The following is a 20,449-nucleotide window of genomic DNA, read 5'->3' on the forward strand; positions in this document are numbered from 1 at the left end:
TGCCGTTGATCTGCCCTTCTCACCTCCTTAGCAATGTTGTGCCAGTACACGTAACTCTCGCAAGCATCCATCTGCTCCTGGTGGAGGAAACGGCATCGGTCAGGCACCAGCAGGGCCTCGCTCACATACTCGCCCTCTGCAGCAGGATTGAAGAATGAAGTGAGGTCAGTGTAAGATGATTAAAAGCAGTGGGAGTACTTTAAGTGTGTTAAAAGAGTGTACATGAATGAACACAAGCTGAGCAATGCACAGATTACATGAAACAAGTAGATAAATTGTGGACTAGAACAGATTAGCTAGAGTTCATAAATTATGACAGACAGAATGAGTAGTTGTGTAACGTACTAGCGCTTTGTGCAGACAAACTGCAGCTACAGTCAAGGACATCAAGTACAAATGTGCTTTTCTTAAAGTTAATATAAAACATATGTATTATAGAGATCAAAATTGCAGACTTATTTGTTTTAAACAGTAGAGGTTTATCAGTATGAGTATATAGTGTATAATACTATATACAATTAAAAGCTGTTCTTTGCACAGCACTAATACTACAAGCTGGTCTTTAGGGCTTATGCATAAAAGGAAAGTTTTGACCCATCAGGCAATTCAGCAGAAATCAAACAAGCTAGAGCCAAATCTACTGTTTGGAAGAATCAAAGTGATTCATGAATTCAGGGGGACTTACTGTTTATTACTCACTCAGTCATTCTCTCATCCACTGTAGGCCTTTCTGCCCCCCTGGTGGCTTATATCAGACGGACTTGTCTGCAACATTGTAAAACTGCACATTCTGCTTTGTATCACTGCCTATCCACAGTTCCAATAGTAACCCGATTAAAAAGCTGTGATACTAGGCGAGATGCAAAGTTTTTTTAACTCAATATAAAACCATATATGGCAAGCATACTTATGTTAGCATATACATTATTTGCATGTGTATGGGCTTATTGATGTATTTCTGTGCTTTGATTCATGATGTCACATTTTATTTTCTTTAATGTACTGTATGTTGTTGTAACTCATGTCCCACTACAACACAATTCTAAAGGCTGTATAGTGATTAAGGGAATCTCCTATATCTCAAAAGGATGTGTTGCTGATTACTATAAAATGTATACTATTGTGGCCTGGCCAAATCTATTTTGTGCAACAAACCAAGAGAAGGAGCAGCTCAACTTGGGAAATACGCTCATCATTAGTTAAATCAGAAGATTGATACAACTAAGCAAACCAGATGTTACATGTTATTACTTGTTATGTCGACAAACACTTAAAAATTACTTTTTACTCATTTGAGTTACTGAGCAGAAGAAGGGGTAGACAAGCTGTTTGAAGCGCTTGCCTGTTCGGAACAGGCCGATTGCTTGGTTCCCAGTAATTCTTTTCACAATTTTTAACAGACAGACATGTGAGTTATGTTAATCTTTTCATCTACCTCAGCAAGAAAGCGAATATGCATGATTTCCAAAATATTCAACTATTCCATAGGGGTGTCCTGTTGGTCTAGTGGTCAAAGACACATAACTTTAATAATCCTGGTTTGATTTTGGATGTCCCCCTGTTTCTATTCCCATGTTACCTTTCGATTTCCACTATCAAATAAAGGCCAAAAATGTAAAATATTGCTGAGACAGGTGGCATGATCTCAGGCACACAGTCACTCTAGAAATATAAAATAGGAAATCTAAACTTGTGTACTCTTGGTAGTGTAATTCTCTAATGGCAGTCCAGTTTGTTGTTCTTACCTAGACAGCGGTAGGGCAGGACTATGGGGGGGTGTGTCTGGCAGTGGCCCCAACCTTTCTTACACCAGGCAGGGATGGTGACGGGTCTTTTCGACTCCTCTATATGGGAGATCGGAAGTGCTGGGTACATCTGGACATACAGGTACATGCAGAAACGACAAGAGACATAGAAACAGATAGATGGATGGACAGAACAGAGGGTTTTAAGACAAGAGGAGCAGTGGACAGGGGAAAAAGGTTAGAGAAGAGGTTCAGGAATAGGTTGAGAGAAGGAGAATACAAGCAGCATGATCCAGGGAGAGGAGGAGGGGTCAGTGGGAAGAACACTAACAAGGGAGAGAGTCATGCAACATATTTTCTAACTACTTATACAAAGCTGTGTAAGGCCTTCATCTGAAGCCATGTTGGACATGGCATTCTGAAGTTATCATTTCAGTGAACATTCTTGTTTTTTGGTATTTTCAATTTCACATCTGACTACTTACACTTAAAATTGAGGCCCATAATTTGAAACTCATTAGGTTTAATGATGAGAGAAATGTAGATGGCACAGAGTCTGAATGCACATTAAAAATGGTTTCATCACAAATATCAAGGAAAACAGGGAGGTCTTTGTGTAAAAGCCATCACAGATGCATAATGTGTCTGCTAATTGAATTACAGTCCATTCAGACTTGTGGCGTCTATCTGTAGCAGCTACGTCTACTTTGACCTCCAGATGGCGCTTGGTTGCCTTACTGTTGCATTTCAAATACACGTGAGTGTATGGAGAATATTTGTACCATTGATTACTTTACAGTAGATGTTAAAGAGTACACATATAGGTAACAAAAGGAGGAAAAGTGGATGGTGCTACAAATGAAATATTGTAATATTCCAACAAGCCACCATCACTTCACTATATATGGTTAAATATATAGATTTATGGGACAGGTGTTAAAAAAGCAAAATAGAGAATAAGAATATGCAAATTTACTAAGCCTTCTACAGTGTTGATTTAGTGCAACATTCTTTTAAAACCAGCTCTTTGCTGTTCCTCTGCTATTAAAAGTATTGATCCAGACTGGTGTTCATTGCAGTTCCTCAGGTTTATCTTATTTCTCTTGAAGGTTTCAGGACCTTACCTCTTGACAGTAGGACAGGATTTCACCAGGCTCTTTGAAACAGCCTGGACGGCCCTGAGGATCCGGTTCCCACTGGCCAGTGTGTAGGTTCATGTGCAGGAGCTGACGGCCACAGTACATGGCAATCTGCGGCTCTGCCACCTGGAGGCCTGGCCCGTTCACCTCGGTCATGGCCAGAGCCTAAAAAGCATGTAATGGACAAGGGAGGTAAGGGGGAGTCAATGCAAACACTATGGCAGATAATACTGTGTTTGAAGCTGATCCAGGGTGGGTAGACCACAGATAATTCTTAAATGCACTCCAGCACACTCCAACATTCAACCCCAATTGTAACCCAAGGTACAAGACTGTAAGATCGAAACAGAGAGGCGAGAATGTAGAGTAAGGAAGTAGAAGCTAACGCAGAGGAGAACTGAGTGCACACTGCAAGCTTAAAGACAATATCGAAAACCTAAAAATTCAGGAACCCTGAACCTTGAAGTGAATGACAGGAAGAGCTAATAAAAGACCTAAGTTATTGACGGGTGGCACATGCTCCCTGTTTGCCCACAGCAGAGACAGCTGACAAAAGGAATGGATGGTAGATGAAAAGGAAGGTGTATAGCGAAAATATACTAGAGTATGTTTAAGATTGCCCCCCCCCCCCCTTCTTCTTCCCCTTCTCCAGCGGGCTTCTAGGATGTTTTTTATTGATCGTGGGATATGTTGTCAGCCTGGGGGAGGGAAGAAACAGCAGCTAAGGTTGGGAGTCAGGTGTTAATACAAGCTCATTGACCGATGGGCCACTTCACTACATTAACACACAGCACGGAGACAGAGAGAGCCCAGGGAGGAATAAAGGAGGGGAGGGGTTAGGCAGAAGGGAGGGAAACAGCACAAACAAGGACTTTTTCTGTCCTAACAGACAAAACAGTTTTTATAAAAACGGGATGGCAGCAAGCCTTAAAAAATCATGAGAAGTATATTATGTTGGATGTCTGAGTCATCTCTGGTGCAAACATGAGTTGTTTACCAAAGACATGCACAGAGTCTGCTGAAGGTCACTTAGCGCAAGTAAAAGATGTGGGTTTTTTAGTGCATTACTTGACAGTAACATTAATGGTAGAGAGCATGAAATAATGTTTACTGTCCAACCTCCCAACTCCTCACAAAGGCATCCCGCGGCCCGGAGCCTACTGTATGTAACGCGCATATCCTTTCATCTGCGCTGACAGGTAGAGAGATAGACATACTGATGACAGACAAGGCCAGCGACACTGAGCCAATTAGAAAGAAGTTACCCAAAGGGAAGAAATGGAGGAGATAAAATATGGGAGAGTGACGCCTGATCAAAGGGAAGCCCTGCTTGGGCCAACCGGAGCTCAAGTGTTTGAAGTCCTAATTAAAATTCATACAGAATAAAATAAATATATAAAACCCTTTGAGTAAATGTACCATAAATATAAAAGGCCCTGAGCAGTCTTTGCATTATAATTACGCTAAGAGGAGGTTTGTGTTTTTGCATGTCTTAGCAGATTTCTTACAAATTACGGATCTACTTTTCATTGCCAGTGGATGATGAGCAAATGAGCTCGAGACAGGCAATCTGTCACAGTCAACATGCTACAGGGTAGATTCACACTTTGAACATAACTGATTTTTCTTGTTGTGCATATTATCCCATTGGTTGCCTTCTGGGATTTTTAAAATATTGCTTTCTAAAACAATGCTGTTTTTCAGCCAGTTCTAAAGCTTAGGTTGTCCACACTTGCTGACAACTTCAGTGTGATTGATTATTCATCTCAAGCAAGTTTCAAGTTAACAATCCCCCTACAGTTAAATTAATGAAAACAATGGCTAAAATATCTAAACATTTGGTTTGGAAAACAAACTCTTATTTGCAGTTCGTATGATATCTTACAAAACGTTATCCTGCACATTTTCAGCAACATTGCAGTGCTCAACCTGTTTAGGCTACAAATCTAAAACATCGTGATTAGGGGTAAAATAAGTATGTTTGTTACATTACTGACATTTATGACATTAGTTAAGTACACAAGTTACTTAACAAAAGTAAGGTAAAATAAGTCAACGGTGACTTTTGCTTTCACACAGACACAAAAAGCCTACTTCTGGGTAGGTCCTGTGTGTCTACATTTACCTCCTCCCCAGGGGCCTTGGTACTTTATAAATTAAGCCGCCTGACCTCCTCCTTGTAGGCAATCCTGCACATCATGGCTCACAATTACGTGGGTTATACACAAATTAAATTCTGCATTACTTTTTTTAGGTATAAATTAGTTAGCGACACTGCTGAATTTGAGCTTTTTATTGTTTAAGAATATTGTTCGATGAGCAAAACACTGCTGAAGCTGCTGACCTAATGTCTAAATAGATATATCTCTTTGACTCAGGGAAGGTCAGCGCCACAAAAAAAAAGAAAAATACTTCCGGATATTTGAGAAGATAACCTGGCAGCTCCCCCTGGTCCAGCTCTCTCATTCTGCCTGCTCTCCACTACTGCACTTGCAGAAAATCAATGCTGAGCGACTGCAACTGTATCGCCACGTTCCCCCCAATCAATAGCAGTCCATCAGGAGCTTGAGGCCCTGACCTCCACACAAGGCCGCACACCCAGCCTCCAGCCTGATCTGGAAACAGATTAGATCCCCCTCTTGTGATAACCCGTAATAAAAAAATACTGTTTTATGATGTACACTTCTTTTGGTCTCTTATGATCACTCATTCGCCACACGCTGGTGGCCACCACACAGCCACAGTATCCCTTAAACTTTGCTTAGGGGCTGACATCACACAGACTCAGTCTGCTCTGTTGTGTAAAAGCTACACAGTGCCTTTGTACAGTATGTGTTTCATCGTACTGCGTCACATTGTCACAGCAATAACCAAAGCTGTCGTCAACATGCGCCAGTCCTTTTTGTTTTTACCCAGACATGGTAAGAACCCTTTTAAGGAAGCTGGATAGAAATGTATTTTGTGGTATTTAACATTTTTAGTTATTCACGTAAAATGGTCAGATTGTGGACCCATTTTTTGGGAAAAATAAACAATGACCTGGGAAATCAGTTAATGCAACACTAATGAGTGTAGGAAACATCTGGCAAGACTGTGCTTTAAGCCGGGCATGACGATAGAAGCCTGATTTCATTCCAGTGAATGTTGTTGACTGTACTTGTTTCGAGAACATATTGTTTTCATTAACTTTTTTATTTGTTCATGTTTAGTAACGTGGAACCTTAAAGCTTTAGAAAGTAACTTTTTGATATTAATGAACATCCGTTACATTAATGCCACAGGCAAATGAGTTGCTACACAGCTAATTAAGACTATCAGCTCGACAAAACTCTCGCTGTAATTCTTTGTAGGGCTGTGTTCAGAAGATTGAGGCATCTGGTGACTTTCCTGCGCAGAAACTTGCGTAAAGATAATTACCTCTTTTGAAAAGTACATGTATTTTGTGTGTGTGTGTTTTGAACCTGCCTGAAATATCTCAACCACTATTGGATGGATAGACGTTCATGGTGCCCAGAGATGACTTTGACGCCATCACAAGGTCAACATTTTTGATTTTAGTTAAATATCTGGAATGATTGCCATGAAATTTGGTACAGACATTCATGGTTAAATTACAATGTGTTGTAATGACTTTATTAGTCCACGGACTTTATCTCTAGCACCATCATCAGGTCGAAACATCTAATTTGACCTATACTTTGGTTGATGACCAATTAAGTGAATGACATTTCCATCAGCCTCAGATTCCCTTTGTGTTGAGCGCTTCTTAGTAAAATGTTAGCGTGTTAACATGCTTAACTAAGATATTGAACATGATAAACAGTATAACTCTAACATATTAGTATTTAGCTCAAAGCATTGTGCTCTCAGAGTGGCTAGCATGGCTGGAGACTCATTTTACTTGATTCACAACATATATTCAACATAAATTCAATTTTACTGAACATTATTTGAAAATATGATATTTTGTCTTTATTTAACCAAAGCAGAAGAGTAATGCGTCCACAAATTACAAAAAGTAAAACATGCTTTTCTCTTATTGCTATGAGGGTTTTAGTAGACACATTGCTGTATAGATTAAATAGAAAGACATTAGTCCTGTGTGCTGAGGGATTAGGCTTTTTTTTCACAGCTTAAAATAGCTGCTGCTATTGTGAATAATTCTCAGGCATTCATTAAGCTGTTTTGTCCATTTTTTATACTTACAATTTATAGCTGTACTTCCCTTAGGACCGACAAACATGAAGACAAAGATTTTCAGTGTCTTAGTGGTACGAAATTTGTATTTAGTGTTAGGACTGTCGTGGTGTGAGCAAGGCAGTGTAAGACCCTCTCGGAGTCTCGCTGAGGCACACTGATCCAGTTGGCTTCACAATAATGCTTCACAATCCGTCAACAATTATGCCTGTTGTCCAGTAAAAGGACCGGCCACAGAGCCGCTCTCCATGCCTCAGTGAGAAAATGCAGTAGTGTACTGAAGCGTCTCTGTGCAGTACAGTCTGCAAGAGGTTCAGACATTGGTAAGGCAGCACTGTTCAACCATCCCACATATCATGTCCTAGTGCTGAGGAGGCTGAACAGGCAGACAGCCCAGAAGCCTGACAGCTCCCCACTGCAGAGAATGCTGCATCATTAATAACGACCTGGTGATATAAAGCATCGATTGGATTTCTGCTTTTACATCAGGTTCTTCTTTGCATCCGTTAGCTCCCTTGAAATTATATTTTTCTGTGATATGCTTCTCCATATCCGCTGAATCCTGACTGTCCTGCTTCACATTTCACACATGTGTGCCTCCAAAATTGCAGTAGCAGAAAGCTTTACAATGAAACTAAGTGATCCCATAGAGACAAGGAGCACTGTCCCAGAAGTTGTGGAAAAGCTAATGCGGATATAACAATAGTTAATTATATTTTCACAGATATCCCTCTAGTAAATGATGCTGCAGCGTGGGATACCCAAAATAAGAACCTCCGACAGATATGATCTTGTAAAATAAATACTTCTGCCAGTCAGGGCTGGGTTTGGGTCAGGGCAGTACATTTACATGTTCCTCAGCATCTTCCACACTGGTCTAATTACATTTTCAGCACCTGTTCCACCCTTATGTTGCGGGATGACTTCATCCTCTGTAATGATGCAATCTCCGGCCCTGGCAGGCAAGTCAGACCAGTAAAGGCGGGGGAGAGGAGCCCACCCATCATTTGTCACGTTTTATAAGTTGCTGCCAGACTGTACATGGGACCATAAATGCATCAGATGCTTTAGGTAGATTCTTTTAGTGCTCAGAGCACGGAGCAGCGTAACTACAGTCACATATCGTTGGGCCTTTGATAGCACTAAGATCACTTTTTATTCCCTCGCATACAATTATGATTCATTGTGCTTCTGATCCTGCTTTATGTTTCCTTATGTTCATTTCTTCTATACTTCCTTTGTTACAAATGCGTCCAATGTGCGCCCTATGTATTTTTGTTATTACAAGGTACATGAGTGTATCTGTTCATACATAGTGTGAAACACTATGGGGCTTACTTAAAAGTTAAAAATACACTAGCTACTACATAAATAAAGACTCTTTGGTCAGAGATAAATTGCAGAGAGCTTGCTTGACACTTGATAATCAACTAGCGACATCAGACCCCTGAGGAGCTAATCCCTACTCCCTAGCAACAGGGTTCTGGGATATCCTATCTAACTAAAATAGACCATGTAGTGACAACGTAATAAACCATACATCACAAGGACAGACAACTCGTAAAATTCCAGGACCCGAAGATCCAGGCAACAACATTTGTACATAATACATTTGCTCTCAATACTACTAAATCTTGCAATCAGAGGTAATGTACTTCACGTGATTATATTTCCAGATAAATATTATTATTAATATAATAATGCTGGTGATACATGTAATTTAAAAAAAACATGTTACTATTGAATCTATCTACAGTGCAATCTATGAGCTTTGTCGGTCTTGGTGTGAAAGAGTGGTTAGCTAGGATTGCTCGTGATTGCTGTTACATTGTGGACTGGCCACTTTCCATCACTCATGTAGGGAACACACCCACATACAAATAGGCCTCATCGATGCAACTCATGCATGTATGAAAAGCACACATTCACGCATGCACACACACACACACACACACATCTTTCTGAGCATGTCTTTGTGCATCTCTGCAACACAGATGGCTGAATAGTGGGTGTCTTCCTGCCCCTCCTTCACTCTTTCTCTAAATATTCCCCTCTCTCTGCTTCTTCTCAAGGCTGAGCCCGATCCACCCCAGCCACCTATCCTTGATATCTCTCTTGTCTCCCCCTCCTTCCCTAACAGCTTTCACACAATGCCTGACACTCTGCTGTTTGGCCTCCCTCCCTAGGTCAGTGGTAAATGGCCAGAGAGATTTGTGAGCATTCATCATTGTAATCATGTTGGTTAATTATTCATAGGCTCCATCAGGCCTCTTCCTGGTGTGGCATGTAGTTATTAGACAGTAGCAACATTAGTCTGCCAGACTCTTATGGTGCAGAGGGGACAAAGGAGGATAGAGCAGGTTAGCTCAGCATATTGACACTCATTATTATACATCTTTGACTAATGGATAATTGAAGCCATTCATTTTCTATTCAGAAGAGACTGATGGGCAGAGTGGAACATATTGCATTGTGTTTTATGTATTGTTATATTGCGTCCTACTGTACACCAATATATAAGTTAGGTATTGCATATTAATCTGAATGCCTTATTTCCATGCCTGACCGCCAACTATTATGACAGAGGCTTTTCGGTTGCAAAGATGTGCAAATATTATGGCCTTCTCTAAGTCAGGTCTCATCAGTCCAGATTACAGCGGTCCAGCCTCCAGCTGGGCACACTGGGAACAGATGGCCCAATAATCACCAGGGTTCATCTAGGTCTGGAACAGCAGCCAAAACCAGCTCCAAATATTTGGTTTAATTTCAAGCATAGCTTAAAATACAGGGCATGTCAGATGGCATCACTGCTAGAGACATCATATGTCTTAGAGACTTATCTAAGAGACTTATTTCTTTATTCTGTAAAGTTCCGTAACTCCATGTCAGATACTAATTTCCCTGATGTATGATAGCCCCATGGGACTCAACAGAAGTCTAATGACCACCTTTCCCATTTAGGACTCACATGACCCATGATAAATATCATGTATACTAATATACTGACATCCTGCATCCCTCTTTCCCTTTCTCTCTTTATATTACCCTCCACAAAACACACACCTGTATTTTACTCCCATTGTGCAGGCAACATTGTTACAGATATATTTCCTGTGAGCTTATTTTTATCCTTTAAACATCCTGCCTTTCAGTAGCATCTGTGGTAAAACGTCAGGAATGTCCAAAGCAATCAGAGGAACAAAACAGGAAACTCCCACAACATTGATTTCACGCGTGGTGCTTCCATTTCTCTGGCAAGGCAGCATACGCAATATTCCAAATTAAACAAGTGATTTTGATACTTGCATAAAGTAGGCTCAACTTCTGTCTCCCTCTCTGTTCCACCCACATTTCAACAAATGCTGTTTCTGACTCACCACAATGACGCCACACTGTGCGTGTTTTCTCTCCAGAAAGGACAAAAACACAAAGGGTAGTTTTTCATTTCCCAGATCCTTTCCTGCAGATATATGGGACACAGAGAACTGCATAATAATATTTCATTAAAATAAATACAGCCAGAAAACTGGAGACCATAGTCCAGAGAGCTTTTTCCACATTGCCAAACTGAAATGATTTTGTCTTCTGCTAACATTGTTGATGCATAACTGCTGTTACATAACACTGCTGAACCTCCTTCACAGTTTAGCAACACAACATGGGAATGCCAACATGGTAATTCCAAACACTGTGAGCCTGCAGATACAATTTCAAGCTGAAGAGCCACCTCAGGGATTGAAGGAATCAAAGGCTTAGCGCAGATTTCAACACTTCAGGTCTATCTGAAGCATCCTAATGTCACACAATTGTCACTGAATCAAGGCAGATTTTAATATTGACACAAAGCAAACAAGCTCTACAAATCTGTATTTATTTGGTACATACTGTACATTCGAAGCTCTTTAGTCATATCTGTGACTCAAAGGTTAACATTTCTATTAGCAAGTACATGTTGTGCATTGTCACAGCTGGAATGTATTAATCACAAATACAATTATTTTCTACATGCTATTGTTGCCTTTACTCCCACATACATAGTTTTAACCTCTTTTCTGATAAGCAAAACATCATTTTGTAATGATAGAAAAGTGCAGGACATGAGCAGCATTTCATTTAGTTCCCCATTTAAATGACTGACATACTTTGAGCTGGATCTCTAGAATGGGTAATCCACCCTGGAACCAAACCTTCTAATCTTAGACTCTGGGCCTTTGCTGCCTCTCAAGCCCTTCACTTTGAATTTAGTAGGTAAATAGAGATTAGGCAGTAACATGATTTTCAAATTAAGACAGAGGATATAAACAAATTATAACTTTATTCATAGTAGAGTAAGTTATTGGACAAGTGTTTATTTTGTGCAGGGGGAGACAAGACTGAAGGTCTTAAAGCAATACCATGATGCCCTTAAGCATGTTTTAAGTAGATTAAAGGAATCTGAAATCCTAAATGAGGGTATGTTTAGGTTAGAAGATTGTAATAATTGATCTATTTAAAAACAGACTGTATTTCTACGGTCTGCCTGACAAACAGCAAGCAGCCAGCATTAAAATTATCTGATGCTTCTTCTTGCTTTCTTCTTATCTCACACTCTGGGCCTTTGCTGCATCTCAAGCTCTTCGCTCTGCCTTTGACTCTGTTGTACTTGCAGCCAATTTGCACTGAAGTCTTTGTTCCTGGGTATTCTCCTTTGGATCCGCACGTCATCTCTCCCCCAGTTCTACTTGTACTTCCCTGTCTCTTCATGCACTTTGTGAGTACAAACTTGGTGAGTGTACCCTCTACAGATCTGTCTACACTGCATATTGTGCTTGTTAAAACAAGCAAAAGAATCTGCCAATAGAGTTTCATGATCAGTTATAACGGTTTGGAGTGCATCTTGCAGGAAGGCAAATTACTTGGAACACATTAAATTGCTTTGGAACTTAAATTACTCGAGTACGATTTTAGGCTTTTAAATTATTTGTCAAGTTGGTATTCCTTTTCAGAAAACAAAGAGTCCTTTGGGACCAGGATGCATGTCATCCATATGACTTGTGATCTCTCATGCTCTTTGCACTTTAATAGCACAAAATATGTAAATAAGGAACTGGTTATGTTTTTTTCTGCTGTATTCTATATCTTGGTTTTTAATAATTGTTAATGAGTCTTTTAAATCTAAACGAGTCAAATAAATGAAACTCTGCAGAACTGATTGTGCACGTAAAGCAAATAGACTTTCAGCCAATGAAGGAGTGATATTCTGCATAGGGAAGAGGTGTTGATAAAGGAGGGGGAGAATGGAAAGGGGGTTAAAACATTCATATATCTTTTTCTTTCTGTCTCTGATTTATGCACATGCACAATTCTAATCACATCATGCCAACTCCCCTGGGAGCATGTCTAGCTGATGCATCTTATGAAAAAGAGGCTCTGAGGTTATACTATATCTGAGCCTCACAAAGATCATGTGAGGTAGAGGTGTGGTTGTGTATTTATTTACATCATTATTTTATGAATTTGTAGAGCTAAAAGCAATAATTGATCTTTTAAACTGTGGCGGGGACCCAACTTTCATACTGGATACAATACAATACATCACATAAAGTATAATGGTATGTGTATGTAACATGTAACCAAACTTCACAACATGTTGGCTCATGGCTTTAAACCAGAGGCATGTGGTATTGCCACAGTGGGAACAAACTGGTTTTTAACTCCCAGTGAGCGATCCGAATTTACAGTTTGGCTAGTATTAACCCAACAAACGGTAAAGACATGATGAGGGGATAACCTCTTCCAGGGTTTCTCAGCAAGTAGGTTGCCCTGCACAGCATCTTTGGCCTACTCTTCATGGTAATGAGGTGCTCTGTTAGTGAACAGCAGGATGAACAGCTAATGATAGGGCCCGCTGGGACCGGCTTGCCACTTGTACAAAGCAAAGTAAAAAAATAAGAAAATCAAGGTTTGGCTCCAGATGAACTGGATGAAACAGTGAATGACACGGCTGGCATCAGCTTCCATTCACTTGCTGTCCTCTTCGTCTGTCTAACTTGTTCCCATGGAACCCGTAAACAAACATTTTTTAGGCCTCTCCTCTTCTCCCTCCCAGCATCACTTGGCCACTAAGGGTGGTTACCATGGTAACGCCACCCACAGGAGCCAGCTACCTTCCCTGTTACCGTAGCAACTGGTTCCCTACAGAATTTCAAGCATGTCACTCAGTCTCTCTCCCGCTCGTTTTCTGTCTGCCCCTCGCTCTCTCTCTACGTTTGGTTCAACATTGTATCCTTGGCGGGTCGCTGATCGCTGGCTTAATGGTTCGTTATCTTCGTTATCACTGTCTGTTGTTTACACGCCACTTAAATGACTTTATGCAATACTGGGCCCTGCTGAGTTGGGCTTATTGACTCTTTAGAGGCAGTGAAAACTTACATAAATCGCCAACTATATTTTCAATGAATTCATATTAAAAGATATTTTTCTTGAAGAATGACAAACAAAATGCTGACCAAATTAGCTTTTCACATAATGAGGATTTGTTACTTTTTATACCTTTCATATGACTGGAAACTGTATATCTTTGGGGAAATCAAAGTATTTTTCATCACTACCTTGGGTTCTGGGAAATTGTTGATTAATTACTCGGACCATCGCAAAAATCTAAGAAAATGATTGTTAGCCACAGCTGTAAACATAATTAGTATAATATAATACAATATAAATTATAATAAAATACATCATTAGTATTAACATAATAAATACAATTAATACAATATACCATATTTGACAAAGTCTTGGCTGCTATTACACCACTATCAGTGACAGCATTGTATTGTATTGTTTTCGATGATTCACTCTTGGTAAATCTCAACGCGGTGACTCAGTCACTGACATAATGATTAGTCACGTTCCTCTTATTCCTCTGCATCAGTGCCAGCATTGCCTGCGTGTTACAACACAACTGGTTAGCTTTCCATTTTTGTTTTACCAACTGTCCCTCCAAGACTTCCTTTAAGTATGTTTATACTCACTATTACACACGATGGGATATTAACATATTTGAATCATCTAATTATCATTGGCAGAGGCAATCACCTCACCAAGTGTCTTTATGCATCATATTCAAAGCAAACACTTTTACATTTCAGTAGCACTAGAAAACACAGTTTGACAAATCCACTGAGGACAAATATTAATGACAACTGAGATCATATAAGGAGGACATGTCCCGTCTTGCGTTAGTCTTTGCACTGTTATTTTAGACCGGATCACTCTGGTGAGATAATGCGTGCTGGCGGTGCAGCCTGCCAGTCTGTGCTCCAAAATCACTCAGTAGATTAAATATTAGTGTTATCTCATGTCCTCAGGCCATAAAGTCTCCACAGAGTGTCCAGCTGAAGGGAAAATGGTTTAATCATTGAGACAATCTGTACAGAAGACCCCTTAGCGGGACCTGGAACCTCCATTTCTGATTTGTGCTGTTATTACATTTTTTTTCAAACCCCTATTAGACTCATGCGAAGTATCCAATTTGTCAGATGAGCGTAGTTGAGTATTGGCTGTTAACTGGCACAGCTTGGTCTTGGCGAGCACAATGGCCCTAAGCTGAGAAAAGAAAGGAATACGATTTCTCTCTTCCCATGACTGGCTGAATCTTATTGTTGATGATTAACAGCAGCCACAGCAGCACCTTAATCCCTGAATCATCTATAGCTGCTTGCACCAGCCTGGTTGTTTATAGTAGGTAAACCATCCATGTATACTGTATAAAATAGAGGCAGAGTCAATTGCAGGTAGCCTTTGGAGACTCTTATGTGGGGTTGCTGAATACTAAGCTTCGAGTCAAATGCTGTGGGAACATTTTGTCTCAGGGGAAGGGAGGGTATGTTTGAGGAAATATGCACTCCTCTACAATAACACTATCTAACACTGGTAAATAAACAACTGCTGGTAATTCTTCTGGTTTCATCTTTGGGAAAATATTAAATGTTTGTCTCACTGAAATACTCATTGAATATCCAATACTCAATATTAGGCTTTATAAGTTTGCGGCTTCCGCATACACACCATAGATGGATGCAGCAAGTTTACACCAGTTTTCTGGGGATTGTCAAAAAGCATTAAGGGTGTAGGAAATCACTTAAAGACAATTTGATGGCATGTATTTAGGGAAAATGGGTACAACCAACAAGCAGATTACAGAACAAACCTTACAACGTAACTCCTGATATTTGCTGAAAGATATTGACTTTTTATTGTATTGGTTCATATTGAATAAATGAAATGAAGAATATATGATGGTAATACTTTTGTGTTGCGAGAATAGAGAACCAACGTTATGTGTGAAAAATGACAGATGGAATCAGATGTCTGAAAATATCAAGAATGAGGTAAAAACGTGAAAACAAGAAAAGAAATAATAAAAAGAAGAGTGAGTTTGGAGCATGAATTATTCAAGAAAAATCAAAGTACACACAAGGAAATTTAAAAGATGTCACTGGCCACTGAAGACTGCTGAGGCAGATGGAGGAGCAGTGTCTGTGTGGGAGGGTAGGGGAGGGATAAGGAGGGCCTCTGGGATTTGGCAGGGGAGGCTGGGGCAGAGACAGAAGAGGGATGAGGGGGGCAGAGGCAAGGAGGAGACAGGCGTCGGGATTTTCTTTTGTGTTCTGTATAGCGAGCCTAGGGAGTAGACCTGGAGGGCGGGGAAGAGTAAGAAAAAAAAACAGGGTGCATGAAGAGAGAGGACTAGCATCGGAGCGTTGAGAGGCTGCGTGACAAGTGCCAAAGCCCCGTCGACAAGCAAGAGCCCAGACCTTTCCACGGCCTTTAATAATTGATGCCACTTTTGCAGCATGCCATCTTTATAAAGCAGCAAGTGTGTGGTGAATGTGTGTATGTGTGTGTGTCTAAGTTATCTGTGTAAGTGTGTGACCTAATTGTGTACTTGAGGGTTTTCTACCCATCAATACCACAGTACCTTTGTTACATTTGGATGCATGTCTTAGAAAGGAGCTTTAAGTCAGTCTGACAGGAGCCGTGTGTTTTTTGTAGCCAATGCTGTGCAAATGATAGCAGAGTAAAAACAAGCTGCCAAAAAGTACATCCATTTCCCTTCATAACAGCTCCCAATGTTCTCCTGTAGAATGTTAATACTGGCCTGATCAGTCTCAGCGGACCCACCAACCCCACACTCTCTCCAACCCTGCAGCAACGGCCGTTAAGGATATTAGATTTTTTACAGTCCCACTTTTAGTGCTCCACTCTGGCTACAGGGTTTTTGTCTTGCCTCTGCACCCCTTGTCTCTTTTCAAGGCCACCTGTGAATACATGTACGCACATGACAGAGATGGATCTCTCTCCTCTTCCAGATGCTCGGACTGAACAGCAATAGGGCTGGGTTCCTCCATTAGCATGCACTCCACCCTGCAACCCACATAACATTCTACATGCTCTACATCACTTACACTATCCTCTCTCACCCTCTCTATTTCTCAGATCATCCGCCGTGCCAGGCCAATCCTCTCTCTCTCTCTCTCTCTATCTCTCCACCAGCCCTCACTCTGTCTCTCTCTCTCTCTCTCTTTCCACCAGCCCTCAATCTGTTTCACTGCGCTCTCTCATTTTCCTCCTGAGCATGGAGGACAAGTGTTATCTCCACACTGCAGATGCTTTTGAGGGGGGCTTCTTCTGAAACCTCCCACTAGCTGCGGCAGGACTAAACATCTCGTTTCGCCATGGCATTAAACTTCTCCGCAGAAATCCAACCCGTTAGGGTTACTGAGCCAGTTACGCAGGGTGTGAAGACTTTGGGCTACAGTGATTGTTCTGCCCTGCAAGCCACATGCATGTGATCAGAATGGCTATGCTAGTATCTAAATCCCTCTAGGGGACATTTAGCAAACTCATGACATGTGAAAACACACACATTAGAAACCTGGACACATCCAAACCACATAGTCCAATCCGAGCTTCAGCTTTTACCCACACATTTAACACACATTTAATCTGCAAGTCGGGGCGTGGCAATCTCTCAGTCCATGGAGAGTTGGGTTGGGAAGGGAACTGGAGGGTTCAAATCCCCATAAGGACAAAAGTACGAAGTGTGGATTGGTAGCTGGAGAGACGCAAGTTCACCTCCTCTAACATCTCTCCATTTAGTGCATGTATAGGACCTGAGCATGTGTGTGCTTTTCAGGCCTGTGTGTAGTGTGTAATAACAACAGAGTGTAAATTGTAATTTCCCCATTGGGGATCAATATAGAATATACATTATTATAATTACTCAAGGCTTGCAATTTCCCCACAAATCTACATAGCCTATATGTAATAGGTGACAATCAGTAGGTAGATGATGAAAAGTAAAGTAAACTTGAGGAAACTGGAAGTTAATGTTAATGTTAATGATTATGAAACAGTTGTGCAGTCTGGGAAGCCAAAGAAATTAACTCATCAAATGCAGTGCATCAGGTTATGCGTGGCAGGTTGCAGAGATGACACAAAGTGATGAGCCTTGCAAGCAAACATAATTAAACGCTGGATTGGGAATTACTCCCTTTCCAGCTGAGATGCACAATTTGAAGTAATTCAGTAAGGCCAGAAGATTGAGATTTGGCCGAGCTTTTCCAGAACCTATCAGGAGGATGCAAATGTGCAATTAATATCAATTTATTTACAGCAGAAGAGCTGGAAGAACTCCATGCCTGGGGACCCAAATACATATATTTTCTTCATTCACATTCTAAACAACTTGTAGCCATACTAGAAAATGAACCACCCCTCCCAATAACCCTCTTAACCGCACAGCACAAGGCACTGTTTCAATGTTGTCGATTGCAAGAATGGCCAACAGGGCGCAATAATATAATTTGTTCAATTACTAAGGCACTTTTACAGCTCTCATTTCACAATGACTCTGCAGGATTTAATCTTGGTCCTGTGAGTGTGCTGCACATCAAAACCATTGGAAAGGAACTCAGATACAGAAAACAGGGGGAAAACATGCGATACAACAAAATGGTATGTTTTACAACCCACTTGCCTGTGGATGTAGTAGAGAATAGCAAGCACACGGGAATCCATTAGTGGAACCAGATTATCTCTTGGCTCTAAAATTAATTAAGTGAGTGTAGGGCAGTGAGTGTGTGTGTGTGTGTCTGTGAGAGAGAGAGAGAGAGAGAGAGAGAGATGTCGTTGTCCTTATCTTTCTTTCTTGTTTTCCCCCAATAAATCCTCTTGTGTTACTGCACTGAGAGGCAGATCGCAGTGGGAGGTGCATGGATCTGTATGGCTGTATTCCAGCATAAGGCCTGAAACTGCTGTTGGTGGAGATGTATTGGTGGAAGAGGGGGGGGGGGGTTACACAGCAGCTTTATGACTCACCATTTTTATTTTATCTTCAGCCTAAAACCTGCGTCTTACTTGTGCTGGTTCCTTCCATTTTCTCTTCCTCCCTTTATGCTTCTGTATATGCTGAAACCTGTAGATATGGTCCACTCCAGCACTCCAGTCCAGCCTCTCTGGACTGGAGTGCTCAGGCTCAGGTCCACACTGCAGTCATTTATCTTGATAAATCCTTAAAATGAGCTTAGGTGTAGTTCCTATAGCTTCCTCTTTCCTCTTTTTATGATTAAATATGGCTTCTCACAAACACAATCTTTGTCGATTGCTTTCATAAATCAGATTTTCCTGTGTGGGGGTTTTGTTGTAGCAAAAACTGGGCACGTAAGTGGCAGTCTGGCTGTATGTGTTGTTTTTAACGGAGTATTCACAATGTCATTGGGATTCCCTAATGTATGTAGTCTTAAAGAGTAGGTCTGGGTGGTTTGATGATATATACTGCAAGATAATATGCCTTTTGTCAACTGTTTTTAAACAGCCATTTCTGCAGTAGTGCCTGTGGTTCTTTAATATCTTGTGTTGTATTACATAATTGCAGGCAATGCTACAAATCAATAACCTAAATGACAATAACAGATTTTCTTTTTAATATGTTTCCATTAATGAAATAAGGGTACGGTTATATTATTTAGTTTAGTGGATTAGCCAAGACAAAGCTGTCAGGTAAATTGAGTGTTTATTGGAGAAAACAGGATTCCTGAATTCGTCAGCTTGGTCCTTTTTCTCACTATTTTCCTGACATTATAAAATGTAATTGATTAATTGAGAAATGAATGGTCAGAAACCTATATTGACTGTTAACAAAAATAATTTTCAACAAACCCAGAAAAGTAAATACCTCTGAATAACATGACCTAGGGATGAAGGGAATGACAACATCTCTAAAGAAATGTATATAATCAACAATAGATATTTTTACAGCGCCCATCTCTACAGCCCATCTCACAATGTGATTGACTGTGATATGTTATCCATATTGCCCACACTTATTAAAGATGACGAGAACATGTAACCAACCAAAAGGCTGTGGGAATCCAAAACCCAACAAATGTAATGTCATTCAAATAGGGCAATGAAGGGAATGATCATGTTTGTTTCATTATTCTCATTTTCATTGACTAATATAAAATCTTACAAAATGTAAATGATCATAGTGTGATTTTTGCAAGGATCTGTACCAAACAAAGACGTTTTCTGTTGTCTGTAGGATACCATTTGTAGGCTGGGACAGCTCTGCATCATCACAATACTTAATTCAGAATGGTTTGACATATATTTTGCCTTTAAACAATATTGCACCCCTCTGCAATTTGGATATTGCACTAGTCCATATTGCAATTTCAATAAAGCTGCAAATTTAATTGTGCAGCTTTAAATTCAAACTTCGTCTGCTCCATGGATGTCAGTCAGTCAAACCACATGATATAGAAGTTTACAGGCTCTCCATGAAGGTGGTTGTTTTTGTCATTTTTTCATGAAGGACCTATCTGAGTGTCAATTAGCTAAATGCTCTGGGTGCTGCAACAGGTACAGCTACTCCTATGCAGCTGAGATACCCGGGAAGCCATTACTGGATTTTGCATATGTGACAACCTAGCATCAATGTGTCTGTGATCAGAACAAAAGACGATGCTGAATTTGTATATCAGCTAAAACAAACTAATCCAGAATGCAGTCTAGAAATTTAATTTGATAAGGTTTTGATTGTCCCATGCACTGACACATTTAAATACATTTCACTTAAAAAGAGGGATAAAAACCAATTGATCCAATTCGCACATTTCAGCTGAATGAATGTTGAATAAATTAAGGAAAGCTGACAGCTTTATTAGGACTAATACCACAGTGTAATCCAGCCAGCCAACCCTCTCACAGCTTAATCTTCAGTGTAAACCTTCATGGGTAGGTCTCCTTTTATGAAGCTAAAGCCTGTTCCTTAGCATAGCAGTAATCCCGCTAAGGCTCTTAGAGAAGTGAAATTATTTCAGA

The 20,449-nt window shown here is 40.4% G+C and overlaps 1 protein-coding gene across 2 annotated transcripts in view; it reads right to left on the minus strand.

Annotated features, from left to right (window-relative positions):
* Positions 1–20,449, minus strand: part of aplp1 (amyloid beta (A4) precursor-like protein 1) — a 32,864-nt gene that overhangs the window by 10,891 nt on the left and 1,524 nt on the right. For both annotated transcript variants that reach the window (XM_034875390.1, XM_034875389.1), the window contains exons 2-4: positions 2,870–3,049; positions 1,746–1,875; positions 24–136 (exon numbers count right to left, since the gene is read on the minus strand). In XM_034875390.1, the coding sequence (XP_034731281.1) occupies positions 24–136; positions 1,746–1,875; positions 2,870–3,049 (423 nt within the window). The remainder of the gene's footprint in view (positions 1–23; positions 137–1,745; positions 1,876–2,869; positions 3,050–20,449) is intronic.

Source organism: Etheostoma cragini, chromosome 6 (assembly GCF_013103735.1).
Source record: "Etheostoma cragini isolate CJK2018 chromosome 6, CSU_Ecrag_1.0, whole genome shotgun sequence".
Lineage (NCBI taxonomy): Eukaryota > Metazoa > Chordata > Actinopteri > Perciformes > Percidae > Etheostoma > Etheostoma cragini.